The sequence below is a fragment of the Nannospalax galili genome, unplaced genomic scaffold (assembly GCF_000622305.1).
Source record: "Nannospalax galili isolate Female #2095 unplaced genomic scaffold, S.galili_v1.0 scaffold626, whole genome shotgun sequence".
Lineage (NCBI taxonomy): Eukaryota > Metazoa > Chordata > Mammalia > Rodentia > Spalacidae > Nannospalax > Nannospalax galili.
The window spans coordinates 578470-595785 of record NW_008354396.1 but is presented as its reverse complement, the minus strand read 5'-3'; the positions used below and the strand labels follow the sequence as shown (position 1 = coordinate 595785).

Here is a 17316-nt window from a genome sequence, read left to right as displayed (position 1 = left end):
GATCCTAGCACTAAACCCTGATAAGTGAGTATGTATCCAGACATAACTACAAGGACCAGGATAATGGAAATGAACCAGGGAGGTAAAGGAAAAGAAAGAACCTGAAAGAGAAAAACAGTAGGAAACAGGCATTAATAAGGGAGATATGGATAAAAAGTGGGTTAGTTTAAGGGAGGCAGGAGGGAAGATTATCCAAGGAACCTAAAGGATAAAGGGAAAGAAGGAGCTCAAGAGAGGTAGGACCATTAGGGGTATTATTAAGGGAGAAAGGGGAAAAATGGGGGCATGTTAATTGGGGAAGCCATGATGGAGGGGTTAGACAATGCAGGAGACAAATGATGCCTAGCTAGTTTTAAAAACCAGAGGGAACCATATTACTCCAACCACGTACTGACAAATTATACATACCAGATCAAGAAATATATGTCTAGGCAAGGTTTATCTGAGAACAATTGGTCTTTGCCCAAGATTTATCTACATGGCACACAGTAATTAAAAGTACCAGACTGGTGGAACTAACCTTCTTGGATGTTTAACAGACATACTTCGTGGCCTGTACTAATTTGGTCAGTGGACATAAAGGACAGTTTTTTCTCCTTGCCCTCCTAGGTCAACTAGTTCCAGGGGACTATGAACATCTCTCCAAATGTCCTGTAATGGAGGTGGGTCACCTGTCCTCTTGATCAAGGAGGCTGAGGAGACCCCACGAGATGGACTTGAACCAGTGTCCAGTCTACAAAGAGGAGGGTCAACACAGAGGAAACATTTCCTCCATGCTTCTAAGCGAAACCAACCAATGTCAAGCGAGACCTTTGACTTATCTTCACATGGGCGGAACCCGTAAAAGAAAGGAGCCAGGGGCTCCTCCCAAGCCCAAGATACCCCTGAGGAACGGATCCTCACACAGCCTTAAGATAAAAATAAAATGGTTTATCTGGTCCTTAAACACCCTAAAGGAAAGTATAACCATAGATTAAAGGGGCCAGTATAATTTTTTAAGAGTCCATATATATAGCTAAAGGCTTCATAAGAAGCAATGCCAGATAGGAGATACCTTCTTTTGAGTTTTTGGCAGGGTGGCCCAAGGAACTCTCAGATAGTAACCCAGCATAGAACTCGGAAAATGAACCACAGACCCCAATCTAAAGGAATATTGACAACTGATTGCTGCTAGATGAGGAACAGCTGACCTTCCTAAAACAAAGACTTCTAGATAGGCTGACTAGATTCACCAGAAGGGCAAGTAGTGGGGAATGGCTGGGGGTGCCGACAACACAGTGGACAGTAGCAGGGATAACAGAGTATAAGGTTCTACTAGGGTGAGGGAGGTAATGTGAGGGTGCCGTCTGGGAATTGGGTGTATAGTAGTTGAATAAGATGGTTTGGGATGGTCTGTGTGATTTATACACACACACACACACACACACACAAAATCAACAAATTAAATAAATGAATTATATTTTAGGAGGAAATATAAAAATTTATGTCATGTTAATCAGAGGTGATAAACATTACCATTGAAATCTACCCAATGACTTTATAGACATACACAGATGCCAAGGATTCAAGTGCAAATGATTATGACTAGTAATAATCAGATACATACAGATTAGAGATGCATGCCCCAACATTTCAGTGTTATTAGCAAAAACAATGAGTATTTCTGTAAGAAATGGTATATTTTAAAATGAAATGGAGTTCTTTTTTTAAAGTTTAAAAACTCATTCAATTTTATGTCTCACGGGGCTTATACTGAGTTCAATATTGTGTAAGTGTATTAATTCAACAGCAAACCTAAAAATTTTATAGCCACTTTTGAAAGAGATGTATCTTTGCTCTGGAAACTGTTATTGAGTATGTTAGAGCTGTAATGAAATGCTTCTTCTAAAAAAATTAAAAAATTGCATGTTATTTGTTAAGTATATTTATGAATATTTGAATTTTTGTTTTTTAATTGAATTTTGGAGATTTTCATTCACTATTTGATGCTGTATGTCACCTTATTGGCCCTGACTCAAGTTAAGGTACTCTGTTATATATGTATAAATATATATATGAAGACCTATAGAATCCAATTTTTGTCCCCATATGTCATTCAGTATGGGGCCATCCATTAGCCCCTGGTTAACCTACCAAAAATCCCATGCTTGAAATAGATTGTCTCTGCCCCTCCCATCTGTTCACACAACTTCCTTAGGTGGGGTTGGAGTTTCTTACCCCCTTCCTCCTGTTTATGCTGGGATTTTTTATTTCTGGTTTGAATTTACATTTCTAACATCTGCCCAATCAACTTTCGATGGTAGTCTCTGTGCCTACCATGGTGGCCATAGGCAACCTGGATTCAGTGTTTGGTTCCAGAAAGAGCCTGAAAAATGGCTACTATACCCAAGGAAGGCAAGTTATCCACTCCTGACCTGGGAGGCAATGATGAAAAATTACAGTAAAGGATTCTTTTGAGGCCCTGTAATTGGAATGAGTCCACTGTTGGGGAAATCTTAATATGAATGGCCTCAACACAGCTATTCGGAGTCTGACTAGGTTAAGGAGATGTTTCTATGTTCAATATAATTTCCTTATTAAAGTACAAGATACAAGAAGGCCAGGGTCCTGGGAGCAATCTACTAGCTGCCAAATGAGTAAAATTTCCATTGGTTTCAAAAAGAGAGAGAATTTGCATGCACACTTCTGCTAACAAAACAAACTACTGAAAAATCTTTGTGAAATCTTTAAGTTTCTTTGCAAAATACCACATATTCTCATAGGGTCAAAGAGATTCAACTGATCTCTACACTCCAGTGTGTTAGAAATCACCAAAGATTCCTTTTCAACTAATAAGCAAGTCCATGTTGACCAACTGATCACTCCATGTCCAATGGGGGAGTAAAAATCAAAAGACATTTTTCATAGATATTACTGGACAAAATGTTACTGTATATTTGAATCTATGTCCTCTGAGAGATGGAAGAATTTTGGTTCCACTCACTGACATTTTCATCATCAGGTTTCACTTCTAAACATCTGCTTGAGACTGGAACCTTATCAGTTCTTATTTTTCCACTGGGGCATACGTAAAGCAGATCAGTGTCTTCTGTGTCACTTGGTCTTAACTCACCATAAAAAGTGAAGCTTGTATCTGATGGGGCCGAGGTGTACGTTTCACTGAGTGTCCATGAAACTGCTAATGAAAGAAGACATTCAAAAAGTCAAACCATATAAATCTAGTCATATTTTCTCTTCTTCATTGTTTATTGATTCTAATACTAATGACTACTTAAAAGTATTCTAAAGTAGCATCATTGAACTATCTTGAGCATACATTTGATTATCCCAAAATAAAGTCAAAGTTAAAGGGAAGCTTATGGTTATAGTGTCTTGAATGGGAAAGATTTGATCACAGCCACTGCTGGGGTTTGAAGGAGCCTCCTAGGACTGGAGAGATGGTTCAGCACTCAAGAACACTAGCTGTCATCTACAATGCGACCTCTACACCTAAGGCTCAGGGAACATCACAGAAGAGGGGGCAGAAAGAATTAAGACAACCTGCTGCTAATTAATGCATTCTAGTCATGATAGGGAAACTGAACCAATGAAATTTCCACAGTATGGTAGTCTATCTGGACCTGCATACTGACAAAAGCAGTTAACATTAACACACCAAGATGGAAGTGGGGACTCTCAGAGGGTCCCACCTAAAGATGAGTAGCTATAGGCAATCCATGGATGCCAAAGAAGAATCAGTTTTCTCTAGGAACTAGCTCCCTGAGAAGTTATATAATCCCAAATAGACAGCCCTAAACACGGGTACACATGAAGACTCAGTGCATTACACACACACACACACACACACACACATATATGCATATTAATAAATGTATGTATATGTAAGAATAACAAAGATGAGGATAAGAAATTGACAAGGAATGGGGGGACATGGGAGGAGGTGGTGGGACCCAGTATGGAAATAATACAAAGACAATACTCAAGCATGACATTCTCAAAAATTAAAATATTGAAAAATTAAAAAAAAATAAAATTAGGAAGGTAAGGAAGCCTCAAAAAAAAGAGTACTGGCTACTGCTGGAGAGGACCTGGGTTCAGTTCCCAGAACCTACATTGCTTTTAACAACCATCTGTAACTCTAGTTCCAGGGGATCTGACACTTTCTTCTGACTTCCATGGGCATTGCACAACATGAGTATGTTTACATACATGCAGGCAATACATTCATACACATAAGATAAAAATAAAAATAAGGATGTTGCTGGGGGCTGGAGAGATGGCTCAGCAGTTAAGAGCACTGGTTGTTCTTGCAGAGGATCTGAATTTGAATCCCAGCACCCACATGGCAGCTAACAACTGTCTGTAACTCCAATCCCAGGAGATCCGACAGCCTCTTCTGACCTCTGCCAGCATTGAACAACACGGGTGCACTGACCTACATGCAGGCAATACACGCATACACATGAAATAAAATAATAATAATTTTTTTAAAAAAAGAAGCAAGTTTCTAAAAAAAAATAATAATAAAGTTACCTGTACACTGCTTCCATTTAAGGAATTTCCTATGTGCCAAGACCAAAACAAATGAACAGATGAAACTAAAACACTTAGCCTCTTGCTTTCTGGTTTTCTTCCTAGATATATCAACAGCAGCTGTAGTTGCTGAAAAAGGTGAGTGGCCAAGCCTTTGTACAGCTATGTTGGATCTGAGCAGGCCAGGGAGATAGTCCAAACTGCAATAAAGCTCTGTGAATTTGAATAATTCTTTATCTAGACAGAATACCAAGTTCTATAGAGGATAAATTGAGCATTTGTTTTAATGTTCATTTTTAATGGTTAAGCCATTAAACAGTAATTTTATTGACAAAGCAAATGACCAATTAAAAAGCAATTGAGAACAAATTAGGATTTGGGAAAAATCATGAAGAAGGCAGTTGTTCTGGATAAACTTGCACTTTTTTGCTCAGTGTAGTATAGCCCTTAACTTCATAGTTTCTCAGCTTGATATCTTTCAGTTTCCCTTCAGGGAATCATTGCAAGAAAGGATAGGCTGTATTAATTTACACTAAGGTAAAAATGGTTGATTGCTATCGATTTAATGGAAATAGCTATTTAAAACAAAAAGATATTCCACTCCATGTTTATCAGTGAATCAATGTAGAACATTCTATAATAATTAGTAACACGTGAATACCAATGAGATTTTTCCACAAAATATGGAAAGTCAGTCTTTTCTGGTCAATATTGATTTTACTTTAAACAAACTAACAAAAAACTCCAAACAAAACACAATTTAAGGAGATTATAATCCCATCAACACAATTCATGATAATTATAACAACAATAACAATACTTCAAACTATGTGACTTATTTGACTATTAAAAAAAAAACTTTTTTCGGACTTCTTTAGTCTTTCTCAGAATAAAAAGCTTTCTCAAAGTAATATTTTAAAAAATTAAAATATAATACTCACTTTGGAAAAGTAAGGAGATATTTTTGTTTTCTGAAACAAGGTATTATTATACAGCCCTGGACTGCCTGGACCTCTTTGTGTAAACTTTGCTGACCTCAAATTTGTGGTGATTGTCTTGCCTCTGCCTCTTAAGTGCTAATTGCAGGCATGTGCCACCACACCTAGCTTGTTTTTCTACTTTGGGCTTTAAGAATTATTGTTTTATATGTGTTAAGAATTTAACAGTGGTGAGAGAAGTGAAGAAAAGGAAGCTTCCATTTGTTTCACCAAATCTGAAGATACTGAAGAGAAGCAAAGGTGGGACTTCAAGAACATATTAGAGTCTTTCAGCAAGAGGTCAGAATGGGCAGCTTTTATAGCAGCTGCTTCCACGAGAGCTTTCTGAAGCACACTTAGTATAGAATCCTCTGTAAGATAGAGTTGGATACCATAATGACTCATCTTTCCCTAAAAAATAATTTTTTTCTGAAAGCTCAGCCAGTCCCACCATTTAGAGACCTAGTTCATAGAGTGTGTTCAACATTGGATAGTCATCTTCTTTCGTAAGTCTCCCTGGGAGTCTCAACAAAATGATGTTGATGTCCTTGACTGACTGAAGTGCTCTGTGTTCTTTAAGGTTTTACCTTGTTTGTTAAATTCATGAGTTAATTGTCATTTAAATCTTTTGAGCATCCAATTCAATAAATGAGCATTGCTTTGAGAATGGAATAATAAACAGCAGTTTGACCAGAAACATTTTCTTGTATATCACCGGTATCACCCACAAATGTGAGCACGGGAGAACTATGTTGCAGCTTCTCAAATAAATTCTTATATCCTGCCTGAGCATAACGTTAAAGTCTTCCATAATTTCCTTAAATGGGGATCTAGTAAAGTTCATTCAGCAAGGAAGAGTCTTCTTATTGACAGTAAGAGTGTGTAGTATTTTTACATGAGTTGCAGTAACATTTTATTATTTTTATTTTATGTGTATGAGTGTATTGCTTGTGTGTGTGTAAGTGCATTAATGTTGTGCAATGCCTGTGGAGATCAGAAGAGAATGTTGGATTCCCTGGAACTGGAGTTACTGATGGTAACGCCACTATGTGGGTGCTGCAGTGCTCCTAATCACTGAGCCATCTCTCCAGGCCAGAATTGCAGTAACTTTTGGCGTTCACTTATGTCCTGTTGGCAGTTGTTTAGAAAATTATGACACAATAGCAATTCTACTTAGAATCATATCAAAGTCATATCAAAGTCCATTATTATCTGAATCTTCGTTCTTTCTTTCTTTCTTTCTTTCTTTCTTTCTTTCTTTCTTTCTTTCTTTCTTTCTTTCTTTCTTTCTTTCTTTCTTTCTTTCTTTCTTTCTTTCTTTCTTTCTTTCTTTCTTTCTTTCTTTCTTTCTTTCTTTCTTTCTTTTAGAAAGGGTCTCCCTTGAACTCTCTGTGTAGACCAGACTGGCCTCAAACTTACAAAGATCTGCCTGCCTCTGTATCCCAAATGCTGGGACTAAAGACATGCACATTTCTTTTGAATTTTTTTGTATTTTTAAAACAGTTTAATTTTTTCAAATTAGCATACAAAGTAACAGATTTTATTATAACATTTTAATATGTGTCATTATGTTTTCTTCAAATTCATCTGAAGTGGTTTTGATAAAACCACATATAGCTTCTTTTGTTAGGTTGATGTTGACTAAGTATTTGGGGGAGATTTTGCCCCAATTCTTTTGAGGTAGGGTCTCATGAATCCCATGCTGACTTTGAATTTGCTATGTAGCTTAGGCTGATCTTGAACTTCTCCTCCTCCTACCTCTACTTTCCAACTTCCAGGACTGTAGGTGTATGTGCCATCATGCCTGGCCTATGAGACAGACTTTTCATGAGGTCTCCAGTCTTCTGTAAGGCAGTTTTCTCCTTAAGTCATTGATTTTTTGCCCTATAACAATGGCAGAGGGGGCAAACCACATCCAGAGATTGGACATAGGAATCTTGGTGAACTCAGTCTTCTGGAAGGAACATGTCCTGAGATGAGCACTACCTGCTGCAGTATTGGGGAACCCTGCTGTTAGGGTTGTAGTCCTCCATGTCCGGATGGCTCTAAGGGGCTCCGTGCCATGTGGAAGGACTTCCCTTCTCAGCAGGGGACCTCCTGCTCTCTTCCTGACTTACCTGGAAAGTGCCCTCAAGCACTGATGCCTGACCTTATTTGGAACATGACCTTTGGCATAGCTACCTGGAGTAAAAACTACCCCCAGGTTTTTTCTATATGATAATCAGGCATTGCCTCATAGCCCAATGATAGGAGCCTACTACCACATGTAAAAATAAAGCATACTATGAGCACCTATCAGCTGAAGCATTGGCTATTGCCTCCACACTATATTTTCCCTAACCCCCACTGAATAAATGGAGCTGTTTCACTGAGTCTGGAGCTGTTTGCATCATTGAACCTGCCTCCCCAGAAGGGCTTTCTTCCGTCAGTGCTCACTGGCCGTCCTGACCCCGCTCCTCGCTCCTGCTCCCTTTGTCCTCATGGACCAGTGGCCAATGACCCACGAGGAGAGGGAGTGGCCCCACATTGCAGGATGCACATGGTGTTACTAACTGCTGTTTCTAGTCTTGTCATGACCATACAGACCACGGATGAGGTCCTCACACTCTTCTCAACCACAAAAATAGGATGGTACTCACAGGCTCTTTGGCCTGAGAAAATGATACTGTAACAGAAAGTGGAACTTTAAGTCAAAGGAGTAAAATTTTAATTTGAGACTGACTTAGGATGCACTGGAGTAATGGGAAGAGGATGGTGCTTTAGAGATGAGGGAATAGAGGAGACTAGCAAAGAGTGAGATTTTAGAAGTGGAGGACAAAAACGGTGAGTTTGGAGAATCAGCATCTAAGCCAACAGGGGACAGCGGCACTGATGACATTCTTTCAAAGCTGCCTAAGATTCTGCCTTTGCACGGTCCTGTCACCATGGGCTCTCAATCCCTCACTACTAGGTTTTTAAAATTCATTTTTTGAGAAAGGATCTCACTATATAGCACAGGCTAGCCTAGAATTCTTCACCCTCCTTCCTCAGCTTCCTGAGAGGTGTATATCATACTTCTAGCCTCTCCATCTCTGTCTAAAGAAAGCATAAGGATTGTTGTGACATCATTAAGCTTTATTACCAAGAACCTCAGACATTTTAGCCAGGATTATGGACAGAGTCAGAAATATATTTGTTGAATTTAAGAAAGTTACATAAAATTTGAAAGACAAATAATCCACAGTTAAAGAACACAATAAAATCCTCCTTTAAAGTCAGTAATGGTCATTCTGAGGTCCAATGTGTGTGTGTGTGTGTGTGTGTGTGTGTGTGTGTGTGTGTGTGTGCAAGCCTGTGTGTGTGCATTAGTGATGGTGAGTTTAGGTTGCTGATTTTGGCAATGGGGTGAGTTGGAGGTGTGAGAGCCCATGGAGACCCACAATGTTTTTCTGCTTGTCTAAGTCAGACTGACTGGTTTCAATGTAGCTTTAAGTTTCACTGGACCAGGCAAGGGAAATCAGGAACTAGAAAGTAATTAAGATTCAATTTTCTACTCCATGGTCTGATCAGCTGAGCTTGGGATGAAAATGTGCTCTAAAATGTCATTAACCTTAACCATTTTGGGTATGAAGGTGATCAAACTGAGTATTCCTATTTTATAGTAGTTAAAGTAAAATATGTATTTCAGTTCCAGATCCCAGGAAACTTGGAAGCTGAACTAGGATTAGATTCCAGTATTCTTGAATCCCAGAATAGATCTCTTTAATTTAAAAGACAATATGACAGCAAAAGATTACGTTGAAATATACTCCTATAAATGCAGATAAATGCAATGCACTCAGACTGGCAGTGATATTTGAATATGTATGAGATCCATAAAGGAACTGAATCAAAGATCATGTTCGCAAATGGCAAAGGCCCTAGAAACACTGATCATGGGTTTATGTCATCAGAAACCTATTCAGTATCATTCCTTTTCTGCCTGTAAACACACTTCATAAATCTATTGAAATAAGTATATTGGGAGGGAAAAAAATCCCATTACCAAAGCCTGCCCTGAGTCTTGATAGATGCATCATCCAATACTGAATGTCATAGTTACAGCCCAATCCAACACCAGCAACATGTTTCAAAACAGTCTGGGAGTGCACAATCAATTTTAACTTGTTGGATTCTGATGTGTTTTTGTGTATGATTATAAATATAACTTACTGCAGGGGTATTTTTTTTTCTTTTTCTAAACTTATAGCTAGAAAACAAGTGCTTCTTATTCTTCCAGAGGTGAGACTGTGTGTCTTCACTGCCAGCGAAACCTCTTTGTTGGACTTCAGAGCCCTTCCTAGCTCTCACCAGTTCTGAGGCCATTTTTATGGTAAGAATACTAACAGGATGTTCAAGGAAAATGCAGTTCTTAAGTGGGGCAGAACAGAAAACATGAGAGATCACAATTCATTTTATTATGAAATTTATTTAAAAGACCAAGAATATACTCTAAATTATACAGCAAGACTTTTAAGTAACATGGTTTCTCCAGTTTCCTAGTTTCTGGGACCAAAACTATGTTGGATGGCATCTGTTCCTTATCTCATATTGACAATCAGGATGGCAAGACTTCCCTCCCTTCCTCCTCCCCTCCCTCTCTCCCTTCCTCTCTTCTTCCCTATCTCCTTTCTTCCTTCTCCCCACCCCCAGTATGATATAATGACAATGTAAATAAAGAAAACTAGAGGCTGGGGATATAGCTCACTTGGTAGAATGCTTGACTAACATTCATGAAACCCAACATTCAACGCATATCTAAAACCAGATATGGTGGTGCTTGTCTGTAATGACAGCACTCAGAAGGTGAAGGCAGGAAGATCAGAAGTTCAGTTCAAGTAATCTTACATTACATAGTGAGTTTGAGGCCATCCTGGGCTACATGAAACATTGTTTCAAAGAAAATTCAAACAATCCAGTTAAGTAAATCATTTCTTTTTACTGTGTGCCTGTGTCTGTGAGTGTATGATTTTTTTCCTTTTCTTTTTGTCCCTATACAATCATACCTTCACTCGTTCACTATGTGCTGAGCACTCACTGCTCACCTGCCATTGTTACAGACATTAGGATGCACAGTGCAATTAGAAAAAGACCAAAAGGTTTAGGTCCCTGCTCTTGTATATCTTACATTTTAAAATATTTTATTTATTATTTTATTTTATGTGTATTAGTGTATTGCCTGCATGTGTGTTAAGTGCATCTGTGTCCTGCAATGCCTGTGAAGGTCAGAAGAGGACGTCAGATCTCCTTGAACTGGACTTAGAGATGGCTGTTAGCAAGCATGTGGGTGCTGGAAATTAAACTTGAGTCCTCTGCAAGAGCAGCCAGTGTTCTTAACCGCCATCTCTCCAACTCCTCTAGTTTAATTTTTAAAAACTCAAATATACAATGTAAACAAAGAAAAAGATCATACATTGTAAAGTATTATGCTGAGAACTGAAATATAGAATAATTTATAATCATAATATAGATTGAACTTGTAGTTCAGTTTTTAGAAAATAATATCCTCAGTAAACTTGCTACCAAAATTTTGTCTTACGATCAGTAAGTATTAACTCATCTATCTGAGTGTTTGTTTTTGCTTGCTGTGGCATGCTGACTTTGTGCCAGGTCTTCTTTTTGGAACTGAGGTTAGCAAAAAAGGTCCATGACATTTGTGCATCTGATAGTTTGGAAAATAATGGGTGATATACCACTAGTGTAGGTGAAGAGTTTAGGACAGTTTATTACAGACAATTCTCTTTTATGTTATCATCATGCAGCATAAATTAAGCATGGACTGTTGCATCCATCTTCTGTGTCACTCACGTTTTTGTTGTTCATTTATGTCCTGTTGCCAAAAACTTTCAACTTCTGCCTTTGCCTATTTAAGATACATTGGCTATTTTAGTACATCAGGGATATTTTTGATGGCTTCATAATATTTCATCCTGCTCAACATTCTCTTATAATTGGAGATATTTTTCTTTAACATCATTTTACTTTTATCCATACATACCGATTTGGGGTTAAAAGACCCTATACTTCGCCTGTTCCTTATCATTTCCCTCAATGGCCAATGCTGTCCTGAATGCTATCATTTATATAATTCAAAATTTTATCACATTTTATAACTAGTCCATTATTAGTCCATTTTGAGACAGAATCTCACAGTATAGTCCAGGTAGACTTGGAACTTACTATGTAGCCCACGCTGGCCTCAAATTCATGTTTAATTTCCTGTCTCAGCTTCCTGACTGCTGGGATTACAAGTGTATCCCACCAAATCTGGTGACATTTTACTTAAAAAATCAAAATATATGTTGTCGTGTTGCGTTTACACTTGGCTGACCCTAACATGACTAAGACTAAGAGTAAATAGTTGTCATTCACTCACATTTATTCCTCTATATTTGTTTATTACATGAGTATAAAATAATTTACCTGTTCTACTGTCCATGGTCATTTAGATCAGTTATAGTTTTTGCTATGTAAATAGAATTTTCTGCCAATATTTGTGTTCTTTCCCCCTGCGTACTTGTACACTTTGGGAGAATCCTATACCTAGCAGTAGGATTGTTGTGAAAGGCATGTGCCTGTTCAGGTTTGAAGTATCATGCTAAGCTGCGGGAAGTGAGGGTAGCAATGTGCTTGGCAATGCGGATATGTGAAATGTTTCTGTAACTCAGCTTTATTTACCTTTCAGCTCTTTAGATGTTGATAACCACGTGGGCTTCATGTTTGTGATGCACAGATGTATTCATTTCCTTTTGTCTTTTGATGCTGTTTTCAAGTTGTAAGCAGTCCTTGCACACTTCTACTATTTTTTGTTGTTGTTGTTGCTTTGAGCTCTAAGCATTCTTTACACATTTTCCTTTGTGTGTGTGTGTGTGTGTGTGTGTGTGTGTGTGTTTGTGTGTGTAGTGTATGGGCGTCCATGCATGTGTATGTACAAGTGCATGCGCTCATGTACACATGTGCAGAGAAGCCAGAGGAGGTTGTTAGTCGAATACCCTGATAGCATGCTCCACCTCATCCCCTTGAGACAGGGTCTCCCACTCAACTGAGAGCTTGCTATTTTTTCAGCTCGGGTGGCTGGCCAGCAAGCCTCAGTAGTCTTCCTGCCTCTCCCCTTCTCGCCCCTGGTGCTGGGCTTATAGGCATGCATAGCCATGCCTGGTTTTTTCTGTGGGTGCTAAAGACCTGAACTCAGGTTTTCATGTTTGCATAGCACTGAGCCATCTTGTCAGCCTTTTCTCTTGACACAAAGATTGAACTCTCTCAACTGTGTGAAATATGTGTCTAACATCTTCCACCAGACTAGAGCTTGCTTTTAAAGTATTTTAAAGGTTTATCTTTTGATGAACCAGTTTTCTTAGTTCAACAGTAATTTAAAAAATATTTTATTGTTTTTATTTTACTTTATGTGTATGAGTGTACGTATGTTGTAAGTGCACCCACCTGCATTGCCCGCAGAGGTCAGAAGAGAGCATCGGATCCCCTGGAACTGGAGTTACGGGCAGTAATTAGCTACCATGTGGGTGCTGGGAACCAAACCTGGGTCCTCTGCAAGAACAGCTAGTGCTCTTAACCCCAAGCCATCTCTCCAGCCCCATTAAGCCAATTGTAATTTTTTCAATCATTTATTTCATTAAGGTTTTCCTTAAGCATGCCAGGAGGAAGCCTCCTTTTAGTACACCCTTTAATGTTTTTATTTTGATATACAGATCTTAAACTACATGCAGTTTGCTTTTATACAATGTGCATGGTAAGAGTGCATTTTAATGCCTTTTGTTCTTATGAATGACATTTTTAGGTAAGTTTGCTGAAAAGTCCCCCCCCTTTTCACTATTCTCTGCCATGCCCCCTTTTACAGAGGTCTCAATTCCACCTGTCTGTGAAGCTCTTTCAGGGCTCTCCCTCCTGAGCACTGCACTTGCAGTTCTTGTCTTTGGGCATGGAGCTCACAGGTATCTATTATATTATTAACATTTATTAAAAGAAATATGTTAAATTATCGAGGGTGTTGCATTGGCTAATGATGAAAGTGTGTGATGAATTCAAGGTTATGATTGAATCAAATCTTCTGATAGGCTTGAGGTCCACCAAAGAGATAAAATAATTAAATATTTTACAAAGATCTGCACTGTATGTGCTCCTTTGGTCTCTCATTTCCTAAGGACATGCTTCCAACGGTAAAATGACTAAGCCAGTGAATACAAAAGATGTGTAAAGGTTTGAGACATGCAGCTCAAATGCTTTCAAAAGATCACATGCATTTGCTCTTTGTGGCAAAGGGCCCAGAAGTTAAATTCCGTTTTGCACCTGAGGCCACCACTGTCCCCTCTCCTCTTTGTTCTAATTGCTTTCCAAGCCACTTCCCCACCGATCATAGTCTTCTGCCACCAAGAGGCAGTAGATTTCCTCTTCAGATCATCAACATCTACTAAGGCAGTCCCCACAGGTGACTGGATTCAAAGTTTCAGTGGAGACTTTCCATTGCTTTGGCATTTTTATTTAAAATTTTAATATAATATTTTAAATTTATCCTTTGAGAGCCTCATAGATGAATACAATGTATTGTAAGCATATTCTCCCCTCACTTCCCTTTCTAGCTCGTCCCAGACCCCCTACCCATGTTATACTCCAAACTTCATGCTCTCTTTTTCTTTCTTTTTAAATAACCCACTGAGTCCAAATAGTGCTGCCCACATGCACATAGGTGTGGGGCCATCCACTGGAGCATGGTCAACCTATCAGGGGCCAAACCCTTGAAGAAAAGAGACTCTCCCTCCCCCTACAGCCGTCAACTGCCAATAGTGCCTCAGCTAGGGGTGGAAGCTCATTTTAGCTTTTAATTTACTATTGATAGGCGTGTCCTGCCTAGTTTGCTCCTTCCACACATGTACTCAGAACTTGCTCTGACAGCTTCACTAGTTGTATCTTTGCTTAGACATCAACTTCTTCTGAGAAAAACAAAAACAAAAAACTAAAATTGAGGGAAAAAATCTAATATTCACTGAGAAAAACCCACAGCAGGTTGCCTGAGAAAATAGCCCCTAGTTTACCTAAAGATAATAGCCTTTCCACTTGTTTAAGAAAACAAGTATATGTTTTTTTAAAAATATTTTATATTTTATTATTTTTATTTTATGTATATGAGTGCATTGCTTGCCTATGTATAAGTGCACCCGTCTTCTGCAATGCCCATGAAAGTCAGAAGATGATGTTGGATTCCCCTGGAACTGGAGATATGAATGGTTGTTAGCCACCATGTGGGTGCTCAGAATCAAATCCAGTCCTCTGCAAGAGCAGACAGTGCTCTTAACTACTGAGCCGTCTCTCCAGCCTAGCAGCTGTATGTTTAACCTCAGTTTCTGCTTCTGTAAATATATTTCCTGTTTGAAATTCCTGCTCATAGCTCCCCTGACCTGTAGACTAGTGAACCCTGTGCCTGGTCTGGTCTGCAATCACATAGGCAGGAATTCAAGTCCATCAATGCCGGAGTGGGTCTAGAATGATGTTGAATTGCATATAAATACTCAGAAGCTGCTGCCTGGGCTCAGACTTTCAGAGGCAACTCCACTGAGCCTGCTTGTTTTTTGATTCTCCCAGCCTCAGTTTCCCATAACGTTCTTAGTTCCTTGAGGGAAACTATGCACTGTGCTCTTAAACAAACAAGGCTGGCCCCTTTGAGCCTTAGCTGCTATGGTACTCTGCTGCAGCCAGGGATGGTTTGTGGCGCAGTGGAAGGTGCGCCACCTTGTTGCCTGGGACCCTGACTCTGTAGGCCATGGGCCATGGCCTGTTTCTTCAGACTGCACTCCTTGTGTTTGACTTGAATGACTGGTCTGGTGGACAGTGAATGAGGACCCTGAGAATTCTTTCAAGATCATCTTTCATGCCCGCTGCCCTGCTTTGACCACACTGGAAGCTGGTCAATCTATACACAGCTGAAGTTTGAGGCCAACAGTTAACACCTGAGGACTCTACAGGCCTGCTCTAGTTGCAGACCTAGAGGACAACTGGTCAACCCATGGTGGAGGCCATTGGAATTTAATGGGGTGTACAATGATATTGTTAACCTTACTGTTTCCCATAGATCTGGCTGAGATAGCTCCAAAATGACTGGAGCCGGTCACAAATGATTGCTACTACAGACATTGAATGTCGTCTTCTTCATATGTGAGGCAAATGCCTATGTTTGTCTACCTGGTAAGTGGAAAGGTATATGTACCTTGGCTTTCCTTACTCCGAAAATAGACATTGCCTCCAACATCAAACTCTCACAATACCCTTAGCAATACATATGTGATCTAAAAGAGTCATCCAGTTCATAACTTGCATTAGTTACTTTTCTGTTGCTGTGATAAAAACACTGAGCAAAGCCAACATTGGGAGGAGAGGGTTTATTTTATCTTACATAACCCAGATCACAGTTTATTACTGAGAGAAGCCATGGCAGGAACTCAGGGCAGGAACCTGGAGCACAGACCATGGAGGAGCATTGCTTACTGGCTTGCTTCTCTGGACTGCTCAGTCTGCTTTTTTATAGAACATAAACCACCTGCCCAGGGATGGCACTTCCCAGAGTGGGCTGGGCCCTCCCACATCACTCAACAATCAAGAAAATGCCCTACAGACATGGCCACAGGCCAATCCAATGGAGGAAATTCCTCAAACGAGATTTCCTCTACCTAGATGTAACAAGTTGACAACTAAAGCTATCCAGCACACACCTCTACTAGGTCTAAGAATAATTACTGCATTAGTCATTTTTACAAACAATTATCCAGAAGTTTGATAGATGACATAGAACTAGTGGCCAAATCATTAGTAGCCCTACATGATCAATTAGATTCATTAGCAACTCTAGTCCTGCAAAACAGGAGGGGACTAGATCTGCTGACTGCTGCAAAGAGAGGAATCTGTCTCTTTTAAAACTAAGAATGCTTCTTTTATGTAAACCAGTCAGGAATAGTCAGGGATATGGCCCCAAACCAAAAAAGATCGAATTTCAAAAAGGAGCTAGAAACCAGCAGATGCCTGTAACTGGTAGAGCAGCGTTTGGAGCTGGGTATCCCGGCTCCTCGTGCCATCCCGCCCTTTCCTCATGCTCTTTCCGGCACTCCTGTTTGGCTCCCTATATCCTTAACTTATCTCGGTTTGTTTCCTCTTGCCCAGAATCTAAGTAGTTCCAGGTGCTCCTCCAGGACTATCAACAGCTAGACCTGAGAGATATAGAAGAAAGCGATGCCCCTTAGAAAAAAATAAATGGGCTTCAAAGAGGGGAAATGAGAAAGAAAACAAATTAATTGAAAAGAAACCCATATCAGGTTGCCCAAGAAGACAGCCCCTAGTTTACCTAAGGGTAACAGCCTTCTTACTTGCTTAAGAAAACAGTTGTACATTTAACCTTTGCTTCTGCTTCTGTAAATATGTTTCCTGTTTGTAATTCTAGCTCATGGCGACCCTGACCTGTAGACTAGGGACCCCTGTGCCTGGTCCACAGTCACGTAGGTAGGAATTCAAGCCCACTAACCCCAGCATGGGTCTGGAATGATGCTGAATTGTCCATAAATACTAAGAAACTGCTGTCTAGGTTCAGACTTTAGGAGGCAACTCCACTGAGTGTGTCAGTGACTAAACCTGTATCTTTGATCTTTCAGTCAGTCTGAGATGTCTGTTTGAAGCACAGCACATTCCAGGATTAAGTTTCCTACAGCACTTCCATAAGAAACTTTCAGACTCTCTTTTCCTCTCCTTCCTTCCTTCCTTCCTTCCTTCCTTCCTTCCTTCCTTCCTTCCT

At 39.6% G+C, this 17316-nt stretch overlaps 1 protein-coding gene across 4 annotated transcripts in view; it reads right to left on the bottom strand.

Moving 5' to 3' along the window:
• The window catches only part of Cd96 (CD96 molecule), a 105602-nt gene that overhangs the window by 19907 nt on the left and 68379 nt on the right, over nt 1–17316 (bottom strand). For all 4 annotated transcript variants that reach the window (XM_029555246.1, XM_029555247.1, XM_017802817.2 and 1 more), the window contains one exon: nt 3113–3178. In XM_029555246.1, the coding sequence (XP_029411106.1) occupies nt 3113–3178 (66 nt within the window). The remainder of the gene's footprint in view (nt 1–3112; nt 3179–17316) is intronic.